This window comes from Falco peregrinus, chromosome 2 (genome assembly GCF_023634155.1).
Source record: "Falco peregrinus isolate bFalPer1 chromosome 2, bFalPer1.pri, whole genome shotgun sequence".
Classification (NCBI taxonomy): Eukaryota; Metazoa; Chordata; class Aves; order Falconiformes; family Falconidae; genus Falco; species Falco peregrinus.
The window spans coordinates 102,953,995-102,978,613 of record NC_073722.1 but is presented as its reverse complement, the minus strand read 5'-3'; the positions used below and the strand labels follow the sequence as shown (position 1 = coordinate 102,978,613).

At 47.3% G+C, this 24,619-nt stretch overlaps 1 protein-coding gene across 6 annotated transcripts in view; it reads left to right on the top strand.

The window, feature by feature from the left end:
• The first annotated feature begins 504 nt into the window (after positions 1-504).
• Positions 505-24,619, top strand: part of AUTS2 (activator of transcription and developmental regulator AUTS2) — a 790,137-nt gene continuing 766,022 nt past the window's right edge. For 2 of the 6 annotated variants that reach the window (XM_055796874.1, XM_055796870.1), the window contains exon 1: positions 510-1,096. In XM_055796874.1, coding sequence (XP_055652849.1) covers positions 803-1,096 — 294 coding nt within the window. In that variant the 5' untranslated portion in view covers positions 510-802. Of the gene's footprint in view, positions 1,097-24,619 lie in introns of all 6 variants that reach the window. The other 4 variants (XM_055796871.1, XM_055796873.1, XM_055796872.1 and 1 more) reach the window with 4 other exon arrangements.

The window sequence follows — 24,619 nt, the reverse complement described above, 5'->3', positions numbered from 1 at the left end:
CTGGGATCCGATCTCCACTCCACAGTCCATCCCTGGTCGGTGCCTGAGAAAATTGCATCTGGATGCATCGTTATTATTATTATTGTGTTTGATCCAGGGAGATAAAGGAGGAGGGGGAGAGGAGTGCGTGTTCGTGGGGAGGGGAAGGCTGCACCCTTCCTGCACACACACGCACACACACACACACGCAGAGAGAAAGAGAGCTCCATACATCTATACATATATATCTATTTTTTTTCCCCCCACCTGGAACTTCTTTTAGTTGGGGAGGAAAGGAAGAAAGAAAATAAATTTTGTGCAAGGAAATACTCTCAGCTCCCTCCTTCCAGCGGGTCTCTCTCCTTCTTTCTTTATTCCCCCCCTTCTTCTCTGCTTTTTTTCCTCTTTCGAAGATCCTCGCCCTCCCAGCCCCTTGATCAAAGCATTCCGCTATTCTGATTTATTGCCTGCTTGGTGAGGGTTTTTTTTTTTCCCCCCTCTTTTTTTCTTTTTCCTTTCTCTCTCTCTCTCTCTCTCTCTCTCTCTCTCTCTCTCTCTTTTTACAAAGGCGACCTGAGATCAGCCATTACTTTCCTTGGCTCGCTTATAGGAATCTCTTACATTTGGTGCTTGCTGCTGGTGGTGGTGGAACCGCACTCGGATTCTTTCATCCCCCCCCCACCCCCTTGCTGTCCTCTCCTCCCTCCCTTTCTCCTTCCCTCTCTCCCTCCCTCCCTCCCCCGTTATTCCGCCGGGGGAGCCGGATTTGTGGCTGCGGTGGGGCGGGGGGGGACGAGAGCGAGAGGGAGAGCCGGCGAGAGACATGGATGGCCCGGCGCGATGCAACGGGCTTCGGAAGAAGCGGCGATCGCGGTCCCAGCGCGACCGGGAGCGGCGAGCCAAAGGCGGGCGGCGCGGCTCAGCCGCCGGCGGGGCCGCCAGCCCCGGGGCCGCCGCAGCGCTCTCCTCCTCGGGCTCGGAGAAGGAAGACAATGGGCCCCCGCCGCCGTCCCGGCCGCGGCCCCCCCGGAGGAAGCGGCGGGAGTCCTCCTCGGCCGAAGAGGACATTATCGACGGTTTCGCGATGTCCAGCTTCGTCACTTTCGAGGCGCTGGAGGTAGGAGCGGCGGCGCTTTGTGTGCGCCTCATTGTGTGGGGGCAGCGGCGGGGGGAGCCCCCCGCAACGACGACCCGGACGCCCCCCCCTCACCCCCCCGCCCCCCCCCCCCCCTCCAGACACCCCCCCGGGCCGGCGCCGCCGGGGGTGCCCGCGGGGGCGGTCCCACCGCCCCTTCCCCGTCCCCGGGGTGCCCCGGTCCCCTCCCTTCTCTCCCTGCCTGCCGCCGACACCTGCAGCCTGGCGCGCCGCTCCCGGCGGGCGGCGGGGGGCTCCGGCGCGGCGGCGGCGGCGGGGACCGGGGCGGCCACCCCCCGGGGCGCCTTCGGTAGGGCAGCGGGGAGTTGCGAGCGCTCCCCCCGCGGGGCTCCCGCCGGCGTTTCCCTTCCCCTCCCACGGAGCAAACTTTTCTCGCGTCGCCGTGTCCCACTCGTGTCCGCGGGGCGGCGTGGCCGGGGGGTCGGGGAGAATGGGGGGGGGGATGTCGATGCGTGGGTTTGTCTGGCTGCTGGGTGGGGGTCGCTCGTCCTGCCGCGCTCCCTGCCGGCCTCACGAGTGGGCTCGACGGCCTGTCACCCCACGGGGGGCACTGAACATCCCCCCCCCTCCAAATGCTGGAAGAAGAGGTGCGGGTAAGGTGAGGCTGGGTCGGGGGGAGGGTGGCACCGCCCGGGGCTTCCCGGTGCCACCCTCCTCCCGACCCAGCCTCACCCCCCCAGTGCCTCCTCAACCCACCCACCCGAGACCGTGGAAGCACTGTCAGCGCATCCAGGGTCATGGTGGGGATGCGGCCGCCCATGGGAAGCTCTAGCCTGTTTGTTTGAAGGGCTTTGTTGTTTATAACTTCTGCACCGGAGAAGTTTGCTGTGGTGAAAAAGCAGATTTATTTGGGTTTACTTGCGCTGGAGTCACAACTGGAACGATTAGGAACTGTCAAAATAAATGCGGAGATGAAGCTGATTGTTTCACAACAAAAAAAAAAAATATCTGTGTAGCTCTTAGGCTGTTTGAATATTTAGCCGGGAATACTTAGCGGCATTTTCAGGGGGTTTTGTGTCTTTTTTTCCTCTGGATTTGGAGCCACATTTTGACCTTGGTTACACCTGTATCCATCCAGACTGAATGCCTCCAAGAGAACTTGCTCTGCTGTGGCTGAAGGGAGGATTTTTTCACTCCAGCAAACCTCCACATGGTTGGTGTTGGGCTCATGGAAGCAGTAACGAGCAAACGCCGAGCTAATGACGAGCCTGGATTTTACCACCATTTCTCACCTGGGGAGCCCAGCCACAAGTGCCCTGCTCCAGGCAGGGAGGGCAGGAGTGCGAGGACATGTTTGTCAGTGGGAGCAGGCTTTGCATGCTGCTGTTTGGGACCAAATTCTGCTCTTCCTCAAACAAAGCCCCCGGTTTGTGTCATCAGGGGGTTTATGGGAATATGGGCTTCAGGATTTGACTGTAGTCCTTTCTGGAGGGGAAGTGAAGAGCAAGTTTTATGGTCAGAACTTGGTAGGGTGTTTTAGAAAATTTCTTTATTCCGTTTCACTTCTTGTTTATTTTCCACTTGAAATGAAAATAATTACTGTGCTCTTTTCTCTTTGCAAAGCCAAGAATGGCTACTACTTGCATCCTGTCGTAATCTTATATCACTAAAAAGGAGCGCAGAAACATTACCCAGTTCTGCCAGCTAATATCACATTCAGATAAAACAATAGCTCGCACACTGAGACTTGACATACTTTTAATGTTCATGTGATAGGTGGCACATTTTGACCTAACGATTTCATGCTGCGTTGAGAAATAATGTCACAAAATCGTTGTTAGGTGCTTTTTCCTGCAGCTCGGTATGTATGTTGAGAAACTTGTTTCTGAGGATCAGAGGGAGATGAAGGTGTCTCAGGCAGGAGCCCAACGTGGCAGGAATTACCACGTACGTTGCGTGTCACAGCCTGAAGTTTTTATTGTGATTTTAGTGTTGGCGAGGAGGTTGCAAGTGACTGGTGGGGCGAGATATCTCAGCCTTGGTGAGATGTTGAGGTGTTAACGTGTTTGAGTGGAGAGGAGAAGCCTTGGGGGCCATGGAGAGGTGCCCTGGTGTTTATACCTCTCATGCTCTGGGTCTGCCCCCAGCTCGTTGGGGGTCCTGCAGGTTTCTCCCCAGGTTCCAGAAGACACTTGTGCCTGGCATGTGACAAGGCTGCGCAGCCCAGGCTTTGTACTTGAATGTCAGTTTTTTCTCAGGCTTGGCTCAGGTGGAAGCCTGCAGAGACAGAGTGTGTTTTGTCTGTTCCATGCGAAAAACAGGGAGGACCAAAGTGTGGAATGTACTCGCCGCTGGAAGGTGGAGACCCGCGGTCCAGGCGAGGGGAGGGTGGCTCACGTGGGGGGAGGGACAGCTACCGTGGTGGGACGAGGCTGAGCTCTTGGCTTACAGGAACGCCTTTGTGGCAGTAGGTGTGTGAGTTGGGTGGATGTGAGCTGTCACCCCAGCGTCTTCATGTGAATTCTGTGTGTAAAGCTGGGATGAAGAGCAAGAATTTCCATCTAGCTTTGTTTTACCTGTCCTTTAGTAAATGCTTTTTGTTGAGGTGACTGAAAAAGCCCGAACTGCAAAACGCCAGGTTGTGTGAGGCTCGTAGGTGGCAAGGGGACACAAGACGGGCACGTGTCCCAAGGCCGCTGCAGCTTCAGTAGGAGTCACCTGTGCCTATTATGGTTATGTTGATAAAAATTCCCATCTCTTGAAGCAAAACTATCTTTTCAGCCAGCTCCCACCCTCGGAGCTGTTTTTCTGTCCAGGTATCGGTAGCTTTCTCATGCTTCTCAGGTGTAAATTGTTCGGTGTAGAAATAGAGGCCATCTGCTTCTAGTTACCTGTCTGGTTTATGGTTTATGGCGCTCCACACCTTCATCTCCCTGATGTTTGTGTGGGGAATAGAGGGGAAGAGGGAGCTGAATGAAGATGGTGGGTTCTCATAGTTGTTTTTTTAAATCTGCACCACCCCCCCACCCCCCCGCCCTGAAGTTATGGTCAAGCAAATCCAGTGTGATTGCAGCTGTGTCCAGGCTGATCCTTGCCTGGCCTGGCTGGACTCTGGTGGAGTGATGTGCAGTGTGGGCCTGCCACCTACACACTGGACAGCATCTTGGCGCTTTGACCTTCAGAAACCACCGCTTACTCTGTAGTTAAGCAGCTGAGATGTGCTCCTACTGTTTGACCTGGTTCACCAGATCCTCCTGCGCGTGGCCTTGCTGGGACTGACAGCAGGGAGCTCTGCAGCTCGCTCCGGAGCAGTGACTCGCACATCACTTCCCTGACCTCTCGAGTCTCCCAGCTGTAAAAAGAGAAAGGCACGGGGACTCGGTGCCTGTCTTGGTGTCGCTGGTGGCTTGTCAAGCTGACCACCTTCCTCGGCTTGGTGTAGCCCGTGCTGCGCTGCTGGCGTCTTCCTTACTGACAGTAATAGCACGAGGTTCTCCAGACCCAGGTGGGCATTTTAGACACCAGTTTGACAGCGAAAGGACGTTTCTCAAGACATGCTAAATCAATCCGTTGGAGTGACTTTCTCCACAACGTGCTCTGGCAGTACTGGCGAGAAGGTTTCTGTGGAGCGCTGTGGCGAGGCGAGATTTCAGGAAGATATCTCCCTCCTCTACCCCCTGGTGCGTAGGACTCCGGGCAGCAGACCGACGTGACATGGCTGTTGACGTGCCGTGGCAAAGATGGTTTGCTGTGATGAGAAATGAAATCTGACCTGAATGTTAAGATAGCTTAAAGCCTGGGAAGTGCTTTAGGTTTCCTGAGTCAGCTCTTGACCATCCCTACGGAATAAGCAGTTGGTTTCAGGTTTTCTGAACACTGAGTAAAGTAATGAGTTTTTTCTGCAGATGTTTGTTTAGCTTCAACTCGGGCAGTTCATCTGACAAGCCTGAAATGGGACACAGATATTTATAAAGCACAGATAGAAGTGATGTGGGGCGGGAAGGGGGGGGACACTTGCATTTAAATGGGGATTCTTGTTTCAAAAAACTGGCACAATTTCTCACCCTGCCTTTACTGAGCTAATTTCTGTTCCGCACACCAGCCTTAGTCTGTTTTGAGACCATGCTAAATTATTGCCAGGTAAAGCCCAATATAATTAATTACAAATGAGAAATGCTGACAAATATTTGTCAAGGAGCTGTTTAATGAGCTTCAAATTCTGTGTCAGATGATTCCATCCAGCTAGTGTAAATAATTTTTAAGCAATTGTTCCACCGTGTTTACGTGATTTAGGCAGATGTTAGCTACGGCAGTTTTATATGTTGGACAGATAATATGAGACTAGATGGAGTAAAGCTTCGCAGCTGATGTGGCCTTTAAAATAGAGACACTACTGTTAGCACAAGCAAACTGTGGAAGTAACAGGAAGGCTCTGAAGATACTGTGGTCTCAGTTGTGTGTCTGTGCGCGCTGACAGTGTAGCTCTGTGTATGCATCTGAATGCAGGAATTTACTTTAATAACTGTTGTGTGATACCCATCGCTAGGCACGGCCCACTGAAAATAGAAATTGTTTGGCTGTGTGACAGCAGAAGCTTCGAGCTGGACACCAGAATGACTGGCTTGCAGCGTGGCTTTCCTCCCCAAATCATGCTTTTCTCACCAGCCTTTTAGCTGGCCTGATTAGCCTGTTTACTTACATTCTCTGAGATTTCAAGCAAGTTTGTTCTGCCTTGCCTCTGTCCCTTCATATTTCAAAAGGAATTTGATCTTCCTGCCTTACTGCAGCAGCATCATAACATCAGGTGTTTGTTCAGTGCTGTCAGCAAATCTTGGTAGTCCTTCTTGTGTTTATTGACTGCTTAGACGCTTAGGTGTTTGTCCTAGTCTCTGTTTGCACATGCAAGTCTGCAGATTTAGACCACAGAGAAAAGAAGGGAGTAACTAAATTAAGGTATCTGTGGACGGTGAGTGGCATGAGGTTTTGTCTGACATGGGGATATCATATGAAGAGATGTGCTTATTATTTTCCTTGTGTATTTAGAGGAAACAGTAAATTGACCTGAGATCAAATTTCGAGATAACCTTGACAGAGCAACTGAATCTCTTGATGAAAACCCTCAGCCACCAGACCTGGAAAAACAGCAACCCGAACTGAAAGCGGGACTGAAAAAAGCGCAATGCATATTCTGCTAAATGAACCGCTTGGGCAATTTTTGAAACCTCTTGTTACTATCATTTGGGCACCTGAATGCTTTAAATAAAATACGACTTTAAATTTAAATAATTTAAATTAAAAAATACTTTAAAATTACTTATAAAAGCCTGATACCTTTCTGGGAGGTGGGGCACCCACAACTCCTGCCGACTTCGGTAGCTGTTGAAGAGCTGAAACTGTGTCTTTGGGCAGATAACGGCCAAGGGTTGTGATTGTTGCATAAATGTTTGCTTAAACTCCTGAAGGGAACGGTGTAAGGAAGGTGGGGATCTTTGCCATTCCCATAGGTGGTGGCAGGAGGCACAGTGCCCTCGAGTTGAAGCCGGGAAGGGTTTAAACTATAAGGACAAGTCCTTTAGATAAATATGATTCAATCAGTCTCCACTGGCCCCACTTGTAAGATTAACATTAATGGGAATTATGACACATATCAGTAGGCAAAAGACACCCTTATCCTCCTTTTGGCATGGTTTTTTTTTTTTTTTCTGCTTTGTGCTGTTTGGGTGAGGAACTAAGCCCTTTCTCATTAAATATCTGGGGCCTCTGCTGGGATGAGGGAGTGTAAAGAAACAGATTTATAAAATAAGGGGAAAGGATCAGGAACTTGGAAGGAAAATGATCACTAGGGAAAGGCAAAAAAAAAATCAGCAGAAAGACATCAAGGGGCTGAGTAATTGAAAGATTGAGTTACAACACTGAGATCAATAGAGAAATATCAGGGACTGCATGGGAACACTGAGAACTAGAGAGGGATGTTGTTACCAAAAGTAGAAGTTTCAGGAAAGATCCATTTCTGTGTATGTAAATGCTCCTTGGTGAGAGCCCTGCTGCTGGTACCAAGGGGGAATACTCAACAAAATGTGTCCCCACTTAAAAAGTCGTTAAACCTGGTAACTCTGGGAGAAAGGCAGAATCGTTATTTACTCGGTGAGACGGCCCCCTGTTTCCCCCCTTGTTTCCCCCCGTCTTTGGTACTTTTTTTTTTTTTTTTTTTTTAAGGACTCTTTCTGTTTGACTGGAAGACCCTACCACATTACACTGGGGGTCTGACCTGCAGCCTTGTAATTATCTGCAGCTAAATTAGAACTTTAATCTTTGTTCTGAGCAACAATAAGTTGAGTCAGACCGGTTTTAAAAATAGACGAAGCTCAAGTTTAGTGAAGTCTCAAATGCAATTAATAAAAAGGTAATGGAGTTAGGAAGTTGCGGGCTGAAATGGGGAAATGTTTAACTCTCAGTTTTCATTTGCTTGAGCTGCAGGGCTTTGCCGAGGCAATGTCGCCTTGGTTCCGTGAGGGAAAATTGCTTCAAACGTTTCTCTGGGTTCTTGCGCATCATCCTTGTGATTTATCTGTTTGGTGTCTGTGTTCTCGCTGGCGTTTGGCATGGTGCATGCCACAAATTACCAGCTGTATGCGTTTTTTGTAGAGTCAGTTTGTTGTCATTTTGACTCGATGCCAAGTCATGGTGAAGACCACTTCAGAACGTCATAGTCCTCTCAACTCCTCTGTAAGTAACGAGAAATGGCTAATGCAGGTAGGGATTTGTTTTGCTGTAGCAGCAGAACAGTCAGTGGCAATTTGTCACATCCCCAGCTCGGCTCTGCTGTACTATTTGCCTTTAAATAGTGTGTTACCTTATTATCTTGAGATTCTCCTCTTTGTATCTTGGCAACACCGCTGCTGAAGTTCACACGCTCATGCAGTGTAGAGAGAAGGTTTCAACCTAAAGGGTATGTCTTTAGTTAGGCAAATATTACAGGCAGTAGTTTTGGTTCTGTCCTCCCCCGTGCAGGAGTGGTGGGATAAAAGTCAACAAAAGAAACAGTTTATTCCTTGGCACTGCAGATATTTTTCAGTTTGTGAGGTTTTGGCTATCAGGTTTAATTCGATCATGTTGCATGACATATGCTCCATGTGCATTTACTTTGGGGTACGTCTTGGTCTTGCTGGTTTTAAAATCTCTTGAGACAAAGACATGGGAGACGTGCAGAGGTGTATTGATATCTGATGCGCCCAAGTTCCTGGCTGTCTGAACCTGAGGTTGTGTAACGCTGGCTGATGCACGTATTACAGATATGATTAACATCCCAAGTCCAAATGGGAATAGTTACTCCACAGCCACGCAGGAGATCAGTTTGGCGTTCTTTCCAGAAATGCTTGCCCTTTAATCTGTCTCACATGTGTTTGCCAGCTTCCCAAAGTGGAAGTTGCTTCTACTCCAGAATCAGGGCTTTTATAAATCACTTCTTTTCATACTTTTATTTGGTAGCAGAGGGGACTTACTGGCTTGGGAATAAAACCACCACCAATCTCTGTCTTCCCCATCCACAAGCCTGGGCTTGTCCTTTGCTGCATGAGCTCATCAAAACAAGCAAACATCTTCAACCTTTGAGACATGCCCTGTGCTGAGCATCATTTGAATGAAGCCATCTGGGGAGGTCTGTGGGTGCTGCAGGACGGCGGTGCGCACCTCAGTCGGAGGGGGAGGTAGAGGCAGGCACCAGGAGGTTCCAGGCTAAATTAACTTTTAGGTGGCTGATGTTCTGCAGAGGTACTCCTTGTGTTGCAGAGTAATTGTAACGGCATTGTATCAGATGTCAAAACATGTTTTACAGTCCTGCGCGATCAAACAGTGGTCAGATCCAGAACCAAATCGATGAAAGTTTGGGAGGAGCTTTGGTCCATAATAGGCTGACTGTTTTTCAGAGGGTATATAACAGTGATGATACCTGGTGTTATGACCCCCTTAGCTGCTGGCGAGATCCACAAGCCACTGTCACCCTTTTCCCTGCGTGTGGGTACAGGTTACCACGTCCCAGGTGACCCAGCATCGGGGCTCAGGGTGACCCAGCCTGCAGGCTGCTGTGGAGCATCCTACACCTGCCGTTAACTCACCCTCCCCGTGTTGCAAAGGCATTTTAATTTCTTTGCCTGTGAAGTGGAACCGATGAGACACAAGTGCTTGCCCCTGGCTTCTCCTGGACCACACGCAGGTGTCTCCGGTGTGGGAGAGTGGTGGCCGTGGGTGCGGAGCCCGCGTGGTCTAACTTCTCCCTTCTGGCAAGCTTGGACAGCCGGTATTTTGCTCTTTGCACAGAATTTCCTGTTGCTGAGACTTAGATACAAGGTGATAATTGCTCAAGGCATTGATTTTTATTTACTTTTGCTCTGGAAGTTGCAAGTGACCTGAGACCTTTCAGTGTGAGAATCTGCTTCATTTTTTTTGAGCCTTCTTTCTTACACAGATGGTGGGGATGGAGGAGAAGTGGCCAAAGGACCCGGCTTGTTGCCATGAAATAGGGATAGCTGCCTGGGAGGTGGCAGCTCTGGTCTTCACCTGGCCTCTGACCACTGTTGTCACTTTCTCCTTGGTTTCTGCACATCCAGGTGCTTAGCACTGTGCGTCTCTGAAGGGTGCCACGAGTGTCCTTCGAGGGTCCTTCAGAAACTGGCATCTGGTCCCCAGCTTCCAGAAGGCACAGGGGAAGGAGCTGGGAGGTGCCGCTGTCGCAAGAGCTGGGTAACACACACTCTCCAGCTTGCTCCAGAGCTGGCCAGATGTGTTGAAGGGCTCGGTGGGATGTGACATCCATCAGAGCGGGCACCAGTGGAGGGCTGAGGCAGCGAAAGTAGCTTTGACCTCCGAGGAGTCTGTGTGGTAAGGAGGCAAGCGAAGAAGTGCTGCTGTTGGGGACGATTTATGTTGCAACTCTGTTAGTGTTGTGGCTTTTAATGCACGTCAAGGGCGCTTTGACCTTTGAATGGAATCTTTTGGTGTGAAATTGTGTCTTTTCTCTTCTCTTTTCTTCCCTTAAAGAAAATTCAAAATAAATACTGAAAATCAAAACCGTCTGTTTTGAGGGGACCAAATTGCTTTTCTGAATTTTATGTGATTTGGATATTACTGAATGATTAAAAGTCCTAGTAATTTTTACTGGCTGGCTGTTGTGCTTGTAGGCAGTGACTCTTCTAGCATTAGTCATTTTAACTATGGAAAAAAATAATAAAAATGCAATTAATGTGGCTCAACAGCTGAGTCTGTTGGACTTGGAAAAAAAAAGAAAAGAAAAAAAGTAAATTTTAATGAGTTCTGGGATCAGAAAGATACATCTGGTGGATGGATTTGCCAAGTTTTCAACCTCAGAATGTGTGTTGAAAAACTCAGTGAATTATGTAGCTACAAAAGTGGATCTTTGCATGTTTATAAGGCCTCAGTGCAATCTCCTTATATTTGCCTAATGACAAACAGACCTTCTCATTGAGGCGCAGCCCAGAAGGACACACATGGGCTGAAGCGGCTCTGTAAGCTGATAGTATTTGTATCAGAATGCTGCTACTAGTGAAGGAATTTTAGAGGATCCGTTAAATATAGGGGGAAAAAATATCTTGGATGAAAGAACAGAGAAGGGGAAAGGGGAGGGGTGGAGGGAGAGGAAGGGGAGCACTGAAACTTTAAATGTACATGATGTGTGGGCTAAGATACTGTGCCTCCACTGCTGAACCAGAAAATTTATAACAACTGTTTGTCATGTGTATATATTTATAGCCATTCACATAATGAAGAAGTTTCATGAGGTTGTAATAACATATCAAGATGGATGTAATTAAAACAGAAGCAAATTGACACCTCTAGATTAAAGGCAAACTCTAAACTAATACACCTGTATGCTGTCACTTATGTATTAGTTGTCTGGGGCAGTCTGCCAGATATGCAAATAAAAAGACATTGGCAAATTTCCTTGGATGTGCGGTTGTGAAAAACCCAACTATTTAATCTTTTACCTAGCCCTCCCTGTTCGGGTTTTTAGCAACAGTAGAATTTATTAATTTGGTGTCACTGAGGCTTTGTGATGGGAACAGGCTGGATGATCTTGAGGGGCAGGGGAGGAGCAAGAAATACAGAGCAGGTGACTGCTGGAGGATCGCGTTCTTCATGGGGGACCCTTCCCTTAGAAAAGAGGCATCAACTGGACCGTTTCAGATCTGTCCCAGCTCTTCTTAAACTAGAGGGCTGAAGCGTCCTTGACATTGACTTTCTGTAGCGTTTGAGCTCAGTTAAATGCTTTTGAAAACTGCACTGTAACAACAGGTCTTGGTTCTGCCGTGCTGCAGGTGATGGAGGTTGCCAGTAAGGAAACTTCTCTTAAAATTTATACATTTCAGATACGTTGGCACAATTCAGATCTGATGTAAATCATTACTGAGTCTGTGAAATGGCTATAAAGTATCTTAGCAATTTTATGTAATAGTATTTTTCAACTTGTTTCAATTTGCAGAAGCCTAACATTTTTCCAGGGGAGTTGTGGACGCCTGTGCAGTGAATTTAAGCCTGCAGTCAGTAGGTGTGCGCTCTGAATTAACGCTCTTGGGGTTCTTTGAAGCAGTCTGCAAACTACTGATGTAAAATAGTCTATTGGTATGGAGCAGGAAGGGAGTTATATGCCTTGTTAGTTCCAGGCAGTTCTGCTGTGAATGGAAGTACCAGTCTTGCTGCTGAGTACGTGGCATCCCGGATAACCTGCTTTCCCTAATGGAAGGACCCCTTCCAGGGATGGAAATAGATCCTCATGTGGCTTGTGTATAACCCCCACGGCTGGTGATTAGTTTTTCTGTTGAACAGCTGATGCTGGTACATCCAGCTCCTCTTCCCTGAGTATGAAGCATCTTACCTTTTGTGGGTTTGGTGGCATTCCCTCCAGGAGTGGCTGTCCTAGAGACCTGCATCCCTCTGCTGCTTTCAGTAACCTCCTCGGCTGGTTGCAGGCATGTGGGTTAGTAATGTCAACTGCGAAGTAGGTCGATAGGACTGCAGGTCAACGAAACCCCAGGTTCTTGAATTCTGTTTTGAATTTGGGCTTGAGGTTCTTTGCCCGGGTGAGGGACGAACCAGAAGGAGACGGGCCATCTGTGGAGTGTGCCGGCTTCCAGGGAGCTTTCTGCCTGACAGTGCCAATGGGCATGTGTTGTTAGACATTTTCTGAATTAAAAAGGCTCCTTTTTAAATACATCTGGACATTAAGGATCATTCAAACGTGGTACATGGCTTCAAAGTGCTTTGGAATGGTAGGATTTTTGTCTTCAATGCTTCAACAACTTTTCTTCCACCTTTAATCTTTCATGAGCGGAAGCTTCAAAAGATAATTAGTAAAACATGCTTTTATCTGCATTTATCTCAAAACATGATTAATTTTTTAACTGCAATTACAGCAATCATTTCAAGTTTTCTCTATATTAATGAGTAAAGGGATTTTTTTTGTTTTTGCGTTGTTTTTTTTTCTGAGAGTGAGCCTAAATGTGGCTGTGTTGGCCGAGCTGAAAGGTACGTTTATGAGTGTGCTTTTTGTTTTCCTTGCTAGGGATTGAATTTCCGGTTCCAGGAAGCAATATTTCACATGGATTAAAGTCTTTGAAATGCTCTTGCCCAGCTTCACTGGATCTTTTTGAGGAGCTGACAACGATAAGAACTGCATCATGCACTTTGCAAGACCTGGCTACCGAATACCCAGTTACACATTCACTTGTACGCTGGTGTGACTGGCAGGATATCCTCTGCGTGCTGCTCTTGGCATCGAAATGTGGGATGTACGATGCAGCCACTTTGTTGTTAATGAATTGGCAATGAACTTGTAAATTTTCACCTTTACCATTTCTGTCTTTGTTACAGGCAGCTCAAGGCATCTTTTATTACTATTTCACTTCAGGGAGAAAGATGTTGGTGTCTGTTCCTGCCTTTGTTGCTGGTACTGATGTAGATGGGAGTGTGGAGCTGGTGTCCTGTGGCTGGATCCCGCCTGTGGACGGGTTTGTGGCCCTGTGGGACTGTGAGCACCTCCTGTCTGTTTGGTGGTTTGTCCTCTGTGGCTCACCCCAGCACCACTAGAAAACCGTGCCACCGGCACAGAGATATCCCAGGACAGGCGGCCAGCCCAGAGCCTCCGAAGCAATGAACCGCTGTGGGTGATTAATGAAAAGAAACACAATTAAACCCCCTTTTCAGCAGAGTACAGCTTTTCTGCAATTTTGCGTCTTGAAAGCTGCTCGTCAGCCCTGGGTCCTGCTTCTCCGTGAAGAGGAGGGAGAGATTTTTGGTTGGAGCTGGTTCACAGTTCTGTGCCTTCAGCGTAGCCCTGAGGCTGCTGGCAGTGATGCTGGGGTAATGGCATGGCCTCGGTGGCCCCAGCGGTGAGGGCGACAGAGCAGGCGTTTGCAGCTATAAGAAGTGTAAGGACCCAATTTTTCTGTTTTACTTTTTTCCCCCAGTTCCCTTCAGTTAGGCCCTAGTCCTGGATGTCAGAGGTGATTCAGAGTAAGCCTGCATGGCCTCGGTTCACATCTGATGTTGCTGTAAATGGGGATCGCAGTTACCCTGCCCTGCCGTCTCTGGGGAGGTGGATGGGGTGGTGACTGCAGCAGTGAATTGGGCAGCTGCATAGGAAAGCATGCGAGTGTATAATCAGATTTCTGGTAAAACCAGGTCTCTAAGTCCCTTGAATGGGTAGCTTTGCTGTGAATAGCCTCGTAAGGTCTGCTGTGGCTGTTCTCTTTGTTTGGTACTCTGACAAAAAATTGCTCTGCTATCCTTGTTGGCATATTTTTACATCTGTTATCCATGTTTTGGATTTGTTCTGGCTGCAGTCTTATTTTGTTTTGCAAAATCTACCTGGGATTGGGACGGAGATATATGTTTGCTAAGGCAGATTTGGAAATTGCATTGTTGAAATACAGCCCATATGGGCCATTGTAAAATGGTTACTGCAGCATATAATTGCCTTCACAATGATGTGCTTTGTCATTTTACTTCCATCTTCAAAGAGCCTCTCCTGTAGTCTGCTGACAGCAGTGGTGGTATTAGAAAACATATGGATTTGTAAAGGCATTAAACTGTCTTTAGTTCAAGGTTTAGATTACACTGTTAGAGTATGGGTCACCACGTTTTCGTGTGGACAGGCTGCACTTGACTGTGTTGGTTTATGTGATAGGGTAGGGAAGGGTTTGTTTATTTATTGGAGATGGCTCACATAACACCCTTCCCAACACGTGGGGAGGGGGGCAGCTCTCCTGCTGCAGGGTACAAGCTGCAGCCCTGTGCCGGGGCCATGGTCTCATCTCGCCCTGCGTTGCTTGCGGGGCTTGGTTGGGGCTTGCTGACGACACTGGCAAGACTTTCCAGAAGCCTTGGAGGGAAGTGCCAAAGTACACAGAATGTAAAACCCACAAAATTGGCTTTGAAATGTTAAGAGGTTTGGTTTTTTGTTTTTTTTTTTTTTCTTCCCCCAGTCCTCTGTGCTGGGCTGATACTCTGAATATTTTGGGTATTTGTTTACACTGTAGAGCTCCACACATTTCGGAATATAGGGCAATCTGTTCAGCTTTTACCTTTTTTTTTTTTTTTTTTTTTTTTTCCCCACCCCCCCACTACCCTCTCAGTTTCAAGTGTGGATTTTCTGGGGCAGGGCTGAGGTCTGCAGTACCTCTCTCAGCAAAGGCCAGTGCAGCGTTTGCATCGTGGGATGCATGGTCATAGGACGTGGTGTGCAGCCTCCCTCCAGACTGGAGTGATGCTCATGTTCTTTACATCATCAAAAGGGGATGTGAGGGGATAATACACTTAAAGAAGATCCTTCTTTTCCAGTTTTGTTATTATTTTTGTCATACTTTTTGCAGCCTGCTCAGTTTAGCACTGCCCAGCTGGGACGTTGAGGCAGGCTGAGGGGGGTCTTGCTTAGCCCGTGGCCACCTTGACCTTTGGCCACACATGCTTGCTGTTGCATTGGGTTTGTGTAAGTCCTTCCCAAAACAACTCCTCCGATAGCTCTTGTCCTTCAAGCACACTCCTTAATTAAGATGCTGAGCTGGTCCTTGGGAGCCATGGGCTTGTTTCCATGTAAGCACAGCCATCTTTCATAACCTTGAAGCAGTCGCTCCCCTCCTGGTTCAGCATGGCCGCGTGAGCACCTGCTTTGTGGATGTGCTGAATCAGTAGGGATTTGGGCTGGGATCCATGCCTATGCTCATGGGAGGTGCTGTGGATTTGGGTTTCTTGACTGAGAAGAGCAGGCCTATGGGGATAATGCCGATGTATGAGCTGGTGTGTGGTGTGAAGTCAAATACGTGCTTAGGTGTCACCTTGAGCTACTGCATTAGTTTTGCCGTAGCTGAGTTTTCCTTTCCGCGAAATGGGCTTAATAATACTTTCCCTCTTTAGAGATTGCCTGGCTATTTAATTAGCATCTGCAGGATGCTCAAATAGTAGGTGGTTAACATAAAATATCTGCATAATTTTATTGTAGGACATCAAAACACCAGTGCTTATACATGTTTAGCAGGGATGTGGCTGGATCACGTATTTCAGTAACTGAAGGCTTTTTTTCAATTTATTGCTGTCAACCACCTTTTAAAATAAAGCTACAATTCGGCCTTAAAATTGTTGACAGCAATCACTTTAAGGAAATCTGATGTGGAGGGGTAACCCAGTGAAATTCTGATTAGTGCTTTATCTTTCTTTATGCTGTTATGATTAAGGATGTAAAAGTTAGTGTTGCTTCATTATGGCTTGCTTCAGTTTTAAATCACTTACAATGTTGTCTGTCCCTGCTGTGGTGGATATCAAGGCTAGCTTATGGTAATATGTTTCCTTAAATCCATTGCAGAATAGAGAAGAAACTCTCATTCTACCTATGAGCAATGCTAAAGGATGTATTACTAACTGGCAGCTGTGACAGTGATAAACAAATTAGGTCTGTCATTAATGCCAGGTCTGCAGGTGTAATATGTCATATAAAACTGGTATATCTCTGTTACTAACTGGCCTATAAAAAATAAATACATGCATGGGTGTTTTTTTTTTAATCCTTGTGTAACAAATTTAAGAGCAAAGCTGCTTCGTGATAAGGTTTGTGTAAGATCACATATACAGCATGTTTTTGCAGCAAATAGTGCAGAAATGAGAAAGAAAGAAACTTAGACTGGTGAGAAGCTCCCATTGAGATCCTCGGGTTTTGTAATAGGTTTTTGTCAGGGCTTTATTTAAGGACAGTATTTATGCAGATGTTTAAACCAGTCCCTTCTTAAGGCGGTGCTTGAATATGTTGCTAAAAACCATAGCACAGCATGCTTGAGGTGAGTATATGCTTAAGTGCCATCAGGGACAGGTTGCTATTAGGTATATACATAAATATAACCTTAATGAGAGGCTTAGTAACAGTAACTTTTAAAAAATAAGTTTATTTTGATGGAAAGTTTGGTTTTTTTTTTTTGTTTGTTTGTTTGTTTTGTTTTGGGGCCTGCAGGCAGTCGAGGCTGGTGGCAGGAGGGCCAAGGTGTGTTCCCAGCCCTGGCTGCTGCTGCAGCTCAGCATCTGCCAGCGGGATACAGGATGTGGCTGCTCGCGAGAGCACAGCCAGGGGTGCTGGAGGAGCCCCGGCAGCTTGGCTGGGTGGCTACCGGGAATGGTGGCATGCACTGGGCGGCCCAGCCACGCTGCAGGCTGACGCCAGCCTTTGTTTGAAGCTTTCATGTTGTACCATGTCCCTCGCCGTTTGCCTGACCGCCGGCATGGTGAGGGTGCCGGGTAAATCTGGATTCAAGCGCGGGTTGGGGGCTGGGTGTCACATGCAGTGTCGGTGCAAAGCGACAGGCTGAAGTCTCTGCTGGGTGGGATTGAATTTTATTTCTCAGAAGAGAAATGGTGAGCTTTGCAGCTTTGCTTGCAGCAAGTCCTATTAATGACGAGTCATCAAGATTTCCCTGGCAAGCAGCATTACTTTGGGTAATGACTCTGGGAAGCTACCAGGGGGTGCTTCCTCCTCCCCCACCGGTGCAGACACCTTCCCATCCAGCCACATATTGTTGCTTTCTCCGACACTGGCTAAACAGGTGGCAGGATTCAAATCACCACTCTCTGAATGGAGTTCACTCTCCACAATAGCTCACCAGAGGCCTGTTTTGTTACAGAACATTGATTAAATAAATATTCCTATGCATACAAAAGAGGAGAAATCTGTTACAGCACTCTGCAGTTATTTTTCCATTAATGGCAAGGAGCTCTCTCTAATTTTCCTGCCCCTTTCAATCTGTTTCCCTGTCTCCCTCCCTTCCCATCACTACTAATGCCTTCAAGTGCATGAGTAACATACAAACAACTCACGTTCCCTCCAGTTCAGCTCTGTGAATGCCTTAGCTGCAGCTCGGTGTGCTTTAGGAAATCCCGCTAGCTGGTGCAGGGCGTAATTGATTGCTCCATGCACGTGTTTTTGATTAACTTGATATTTCATGTTCAGTACCAGGATTCCTTGTGCTAACTGACTTTCATTGCATTAATTTATATAGCAGCAGTTAAAAAGACAATGTTGCAGTACCAGCATCTTGTGTAATATTGACAATTGGGGCAGCATATTTGACTTAGGAAAAATGTCTTTTTTTCTTGTGTTCTGCTGCGACCCCTGCTTTTTTAAAACCTTTGAGGCAAAAGTTACTGTGCTGATGGAGGTGCGTGTGTGTGTTTTGGATGAAAAGCATCTCTTGCTCAAAGATCCTGGCAGCCAAAGGCAACTCCACTGCAAGCAGCAAATCTGATTTGGTATAAAATGGTGGTAACTGGAAATAAATGAATGGTAAAGGAGTCCTTCAGGGGGGAAAAATAGCTTTACTAGCTTGAAGTTCAGCAGATACTTGTCTTGAGGAAAAACTTTTGGTTGAGTAAATGTCTGGCTACAATAAATGCAAAGTATGAGGAGATGCCGTGGCATTACTTTGGCTCTGTGCTGATGTAACTGAGATCAAAATCCACTCTAAAGAAAGTAATGTTAATTTAGCGCTTCCCCCCCCCCGCCCCCCCCCCCCCCCCAGGCAATAATATCTCTACTTTGGAAAAAAACAGAAGTCAGCATTTTTATACCATCATTTTTCTTAAACAAATTTAGAGCTGTTAAATCACAGAGCTGTTACACTAGAGAAGTAAATTGTGTAATATATTTTTTGATGTTTAAAGACCATAAATGAAGCCTCCTTCCATTATATGAGTTTGTCTTAAAATACTTACCACTGTTGGCTTGTTTTAGGATCAGTGTGGAAGAAGTACCCATCTGGTTATAAAGCTGCTCACCTAGGTGCTCTTGCAAGGAGAGCTCTCGCCCTCTTGCCTAAGCTACGGTACGATTGCCGCGGCCGTGTCAGCACGCTCTGCTCTGCCGCTGCTTTCTGTGGCCGTGGGTGAGCAAGGGCTGGCCATGGAAGGCTGTTGCAGGAGCCCCGGTGTGGGTCTTCTCTTGCTTACTGTGGGCAGTTAGTTGGAAGTGACACTAACCCGAGTTTAATTCTAGTTCGACGTTGCAACAACATGCCAGCTGTTCCCTGTATTCTGCGATGCTGCAATGTAATTATTTTTCGTTATCTTTCAAGATGCAATTTTATGTTGGTGTGCTTTCCCACTAACCCTTTGGCACAGAAAATGTATAGCTAATTCATTTTTCCTGTAACGTGAAGAAGCAAAGGAGAAAAATCTCAAATCCTAGGGCCAAGCGGCTGTGTTAAAGACAGCTGAGGAGTGATGTGCGGAGAGGAAAGGCCCTCTCGGAGCCTGAAAGCCACTGGGACATGTGTAGTGATTAATGGTATCGTTGCTTTTTAGCTTCATCAAAAGGTTTCAGCGTAAGAATTTCTAAGGAATGCTGATAGTCACAGGAACCTATCAAAGGGTACAGAAAATATCAAATGAGCAAGCAGGAATGGGAGTTAATTACTGAACAGTGATTACTCTGATATAACCAATTATTGGATCATTAAATGTTTATTACCTTTTTTATGCTCCTTTCCCCCGTAAGTGCAGTTTTGTCCTCATAGTATTAAAAAAAGGGTGGATCTAATGCATAAAAAGCCTTTTCAAAACCTGGAAGGTATTAAAAGAGCATCTCATCCGAACACCTGACATGCTGGCCTAGCGCTCTGCTTTCCCTTGCTCTGCGGATTTGGGGTCAAGTGCTGTGAACCCTATTTAAAGGCCAGATTATCTCACTTCTAGGAAGGGGCTGGAGCAGAGCTCCACGGGAGGAGCAGGGGGGAGGCGCAAGTGGTGGTTTCACGGCTCCTTGGCCAGAGACGTGGGCTTGGGTTCCTGCCTTCTGCTGCCACTGCGAGCGGTCGGTGGCTTTTGCATCCCCCACCCAGAGGCTCTTCCTAGGGCTTCCTGGTTCCGTAAGGATGGAGTGGTGTGGACTTCATTTTCCTTGGGCTCAGAGCATCTCTTCCTCTCCGTTCACTAAACCTCCCTGAAGAAAGAAGTTTCCATTGCAAGGCAAAAATGATGCCATTTGAAAGCGAGACATAAACCCTGCACAGGTCTTCCAGTGGACATCTGCAAAGTGAAAAATACTATTTTTTCAAGCTGACTGCAGTTATTTTGGATGACATTTGAGGGTTTAAAATGTTAAAGCAATTTTTTAAAATATAGCTATTTGTGACTTTCGTTGATGATCCTTAAATGTTGAGTTGTTTAAGCTTTATGTCTCGGGAGAAGTAAGGGTCAGGGTAAAAAAAGTAAAAGCAAAAAAAATCTCCTTCCCTGTCATCGCAGTGTTTCCCGGCGGTGGCACATGCTGATGTGTGTGTACAGGGGGACCAGGAGGGGTCTGCATCTGCCTCCCCTTGGGTGGGAGTCTGGGGGCAGGTGGAGAGATGCTGGAGCTTGTCACAGCGCTGGTGGTGTATCTCTGGTGTGGGCAGGGTGAAGCCGGGGAGGCAGTTGGCGTGCTCTGCCTGGTGCTGTACGTGTGTGACCGTCACCAGATCTGCCTACAAACACCAATTCATGCATTTGGTGTGTCTCATCCTCAGCTACCATTGCCACCACCTCTCAGTAACCACGTTGGTTTTGCCTTGGTGTGCTTGTACAGTAGAGGAAGTTCTCATGAAACGAATTTTTCCATGCCCTTATTTGTGAGTTTAGTCTGGGGTTTTTTCTGTTCATCTTTGGGTTTAATTTTTTTTTTTTTTTTTTTTTTTTCCTCCTAACATAACCCAGCCAGCCAAAAATCTGCTTCTGGACCTTCCCTTGCAAATGTGATTGCAAATGATGTTTTCATCTCTGACGTCTAAACCCCCATGAAAGTCGATGGGGAGGGTTATAGAGAACGCACAGCAGAGATTGAAACTAGGATGCTGGTTGCAGACTTATGTTATTCCTGTAGTGGAAAGGGAGGAATCTCTGTTAAACCATGCTCCCTATGCTCCTGGGAATTTAAATTGCTGTCTTTACTGCACTGCTGTGTCAAACCAGTTGTGTGGCAGTTGGGACTTTGCCCTCGTTGGAAGGACTCCTCTGCCTCCTGATGGGTTTTTCTCTGTAATCCTTCAAAGGAGAACTTTATTCTGAGTTCATTTACCTTTTTTTCTTTTTTTTTTTCTTCTCTTTTCTTTTTTTAATATGGAGCGTGTTTACTTTGCAGAACAAATATTATGCAGGTCACGGCTTCCTCCTGTGCATGAAGATGACTCTGTCCCCGCAGTGCAAGTCTGTGGAGTCAGGACTTGTCAGAGATGCTTAAGGATGTGTTGCTCGTGGGAGCCTGGGTTCCCACACAGGCATCTGCGCTAAACACCATCACTCTGAATACCCAGCAGTGAACTGCTTCCTCCAGCAGTGAATCACAGCCGTAAAAGGCCCCTTTAATCTGCTGCAATCACAGTTTTGGGGATGCAGGCTGGTTGGGGGGGCTCGGGGCCCTGGCTGCTGCGAGGGCGAGAGGCACAGCCAGGGTGCTCGGTGCTGCTGCTCGGAGGCTGCACACGATTATCCCTTTTTGACAGCCTCTGCATAAAATAATAATAATAATAATAATAATAATGAAACATCCCTCAGGATTTCCTCTTAATAACAGAACATGCAGCAGCAGTTGTAAACTGTCTTGGTAATGTCATAGCCTCTCTGGAAGGCGAAGGGCAGGGACCTCCGACGGCAGGCGAGGATCCCAGTAACAAGACGAAAACAAGGCGTCCTGTGTTTTAGATCCTGTAGAAAAATGCAGCGTGGCTGCAAGGCGGTGGGAGATGAGCCAGCCTCCAGGACTGCTACAAATGTTAGATTTCAAGGAAAGGTCAGCCAGGAACAAGGTCAGAACAAGCCTGATACGCATAGCAAACAGCGAAGCTGCGAGGCACAGATAAAGGTTAATGCGTGAGGGCTATTGGCATTAGTGCAGCATGTGGTCAGCTTGCTGCGGAGCAGGGTCTGAACCAGGAGATAATGAGGAGGGTTTACTCTAATTCTATTATAATATATGATTAACTAGCATAATTGATAGCAATCTTCCCTGTGTGTCTGTGTGTGTATGCACATGTACATAAAGTCTCATTTTCAGCTTTTGTGCGATTGCACCATGTGCCTTGAGCTGATGGAAACCGCCTGGTGGCTCCCTGGGGCTCGGGCTCACTGCCTTGCTCAGCCTGTGGATGCGGAGGGGGAGCAGTGTTTTCAAGTGCCTGTATTTTTCTCTGCCTCTGAAATTAGACATAGTATCTAGGTGGTGCCCTGGATAAGGCAGACCTGCTGCTGATAAAACAGTCTGTTGTGCTGAGCACCACAGATGAAGTTGGTGTTCGGAGAGGGAGTCAGGGACAGGTCAGCCCCGTTCCCTTCTGGTTTGTTTGTGCCTTTTCTTCTCAGTGTCCCTGTAAAAACAGAGAGCTGGAACTAAATTTTGCCTTTGTGATCATCTTTTGTACAGTATGAAGTTTATACTTTGTTACTGTGCAGAGGCACTGGCATGCTTATGTTTTGAAGGCACTGGGGGTTTTAATTTTCATGGTGCACAAAGAAAACCCATCCTGATTCCTCTGGCCTTCCTCAGCAAGGCACAGAGCAAATAAGCAAAATCTTCCTCTGCCTTAACTCAACCCAGAACCAGGCTGCAGTGCTGTCCTGACGTGGTGATGTTTGGAATTTTGCTGGGTTTTGGACAGGTGGGGAACCCTGCTGTGGCACGGGTGCTGGGTGCCATGCAGTAACCTGGCCCACCAAATGTAAAACCGGGTGTCATTCAGGTGGTTGATGCGGTTGGTTTGCAGGGAACCCGGTTGTGCCTACTGTTAGATCCTTGATGCGATGTGAAAGCATCAAGGTAGGAAATTTAGGATTGTTGCTTTTTCTTTTTAAATCTGCCCCCAACGGTAGAGAGGTCTACCCAAAATCTTGAATTGTAAAGTAATGGAAGCGGCCTGACAAGTGCAACTGTTGAATGATTTACCTTGGCAGCTGTTTTGCTTGTCCACTCTTGATTTTTGTGGGCTAAAATTAAGGGAGGGCAGTAGTATTTACTCATTTTTTCATTCAGTATCTGGCAACACACATTTTTTGAGTGTAAATGCAAATAACCCGCTTCTCCATTCTTAATCCTTTGGGATGGGAAATCTAAAAGCCATATTCTTGCTTGAGAGGGGGGGGGGATTTAGCCTTCCAGCTACATTAAATGTTAGCTGGAAACATGGCTAAAGGCTTCCGAATACTGAGCTGAGACTCTTCCCTTGAGGTTCTGGTTTATTTGGAAATTTAATTTGTAATTATTTTTTCTTTTTTTTTATTTCAAAGGTTATGCAACACTTTAAGCCTCAGATTTTAGGTCACTCTTCCTTTTATAGCCAGATCCACCTCATCAGTGAGAAGGCTCCCCGAGGACTGCAAAAGACTCAGGCTTAGTGTTATCCAGGAAAAATGTGTATAATAGGTGTATTATAAAGTTGTAGGTAATGTAACCGCTGTCTGTTAGCCCGACGAGTGTGATGTGAACAATGTTACGGAACGGTCGCATGCACTTAAAGTCCTTTTTTACAAAATAATGCTAATTGCCCTGGGCTGAATGATGCCAGGGTCTTACAAATACCTGCCAGTACTCATAGAGGGAGCCAAGAAGAGTCAGGTGAAGAAATCAGTGAGATGGGCTCTCATGCAGAGTTTCAGTGTCTGAGGCACGGCTAAATCTAGCAAAGGATTAATACCAAAATAATCCTGCTTGTCCAGGAAACCCATGACAACATGAAGGTTTGAGATCAGTGGGATATGCTTTAGGAGGAATGTAATAATAAATTCGCAAGTCACCAGAGATAGAAACCAATTGCTATTCATCCTACATCACATTGGAGCTTTCCTACAGTTTGTTTCCTGCTCCAGTGATAGGAGCGATCCTGTTCCGCTTGATGTCCAGCATCATTTCAGTGCCAGCTTTCACCAGAACTCCTAAAAATGCTCCAAATCCTGCAAAAATCCACCTATTGCTGAAAATCAATTCCTCTGACTATTTGAAGAGTCTCGTCCTAGACTCTAGGTGGTCTGTGCCATTCTCTAGTGCTGTTAGTATTCTGGCTGCAGAAGTTACATTGAAATAGGAATGAAAATAAGGTAATGATTGGGAGGACAGAGGTGTTATAGGTGGTAGTCTGTGATTTTTTTTTTTTTTTTTTTTAAAGAGCACTGGTGCCTGCTTAATACTCAGATCTCACTGATCTCGTGCTGTGGCATGTGGGTGTTGGAAAATCTCACCTGTATTTTTGCTGCTTTGTTTGTTTGTTCGCTTGTTTGTTATCAGACATACCAAGACAGTGCCGGTGCTTTGCCTTGCGTTGGGATGTGATACCCAAGCCGTGTGTAACAGCACGTGGGTTGGTGTAGAGCAGTCACGACTTCTGCCCGTGACCTTGTTCAGTGCTGTGTCTGGAGCTGCTCGGGCTGGCCCTGACACCCACAGCCAGCCTCATCACTGGTGTGAGCAGGACTGGAGTTTTCTGAGCATTTTGCAAGATGCCAAGCAGCTGAAGTACACACAGGGACAGGACATCTCTCTTTAAAGCCTGTTTCCCTGATTTATCCTTGAGTGGTCTCCATGTGGGTTGGTCCACATCCCTGGTAGATGATGCCTGTGAGTCATGACTGTTTGGGTTTTGGGTAAAGCTGTGGCTCCAGGGGTGCTCTTTTTATCGTGCCAGCAGGGACCATGGGCATGGTGTGCTCTCCATCCATGAGGCCACCTTGCCTATAGCTGATGGTGCCCAGCACATCTGCAGAGAGAAGCAGGTGTGGGCAGGGTCCCTTGTGGTCCCCCAGCGCGGGCAGGGTCCCTTGTGTCCCCTGGTGCAGGCAGCATCCCTTGCATCCCCCGGCGTGCATGGAGGAGCCCCGCAGGTGCCCAAGGGGCTGGGTGGGATCTGGAGCACTGGGGCATCGCCTCCTGCCCAGGCTCCATGGTGGGGGTGCTGGGCTGCTCCCCCGCACGGTGCCAAGGGCACCTGCAGTGGGTCAGCATCCAGTCAGCTTCAGCTCCTTCTCCAGCAGCGAAGAGCT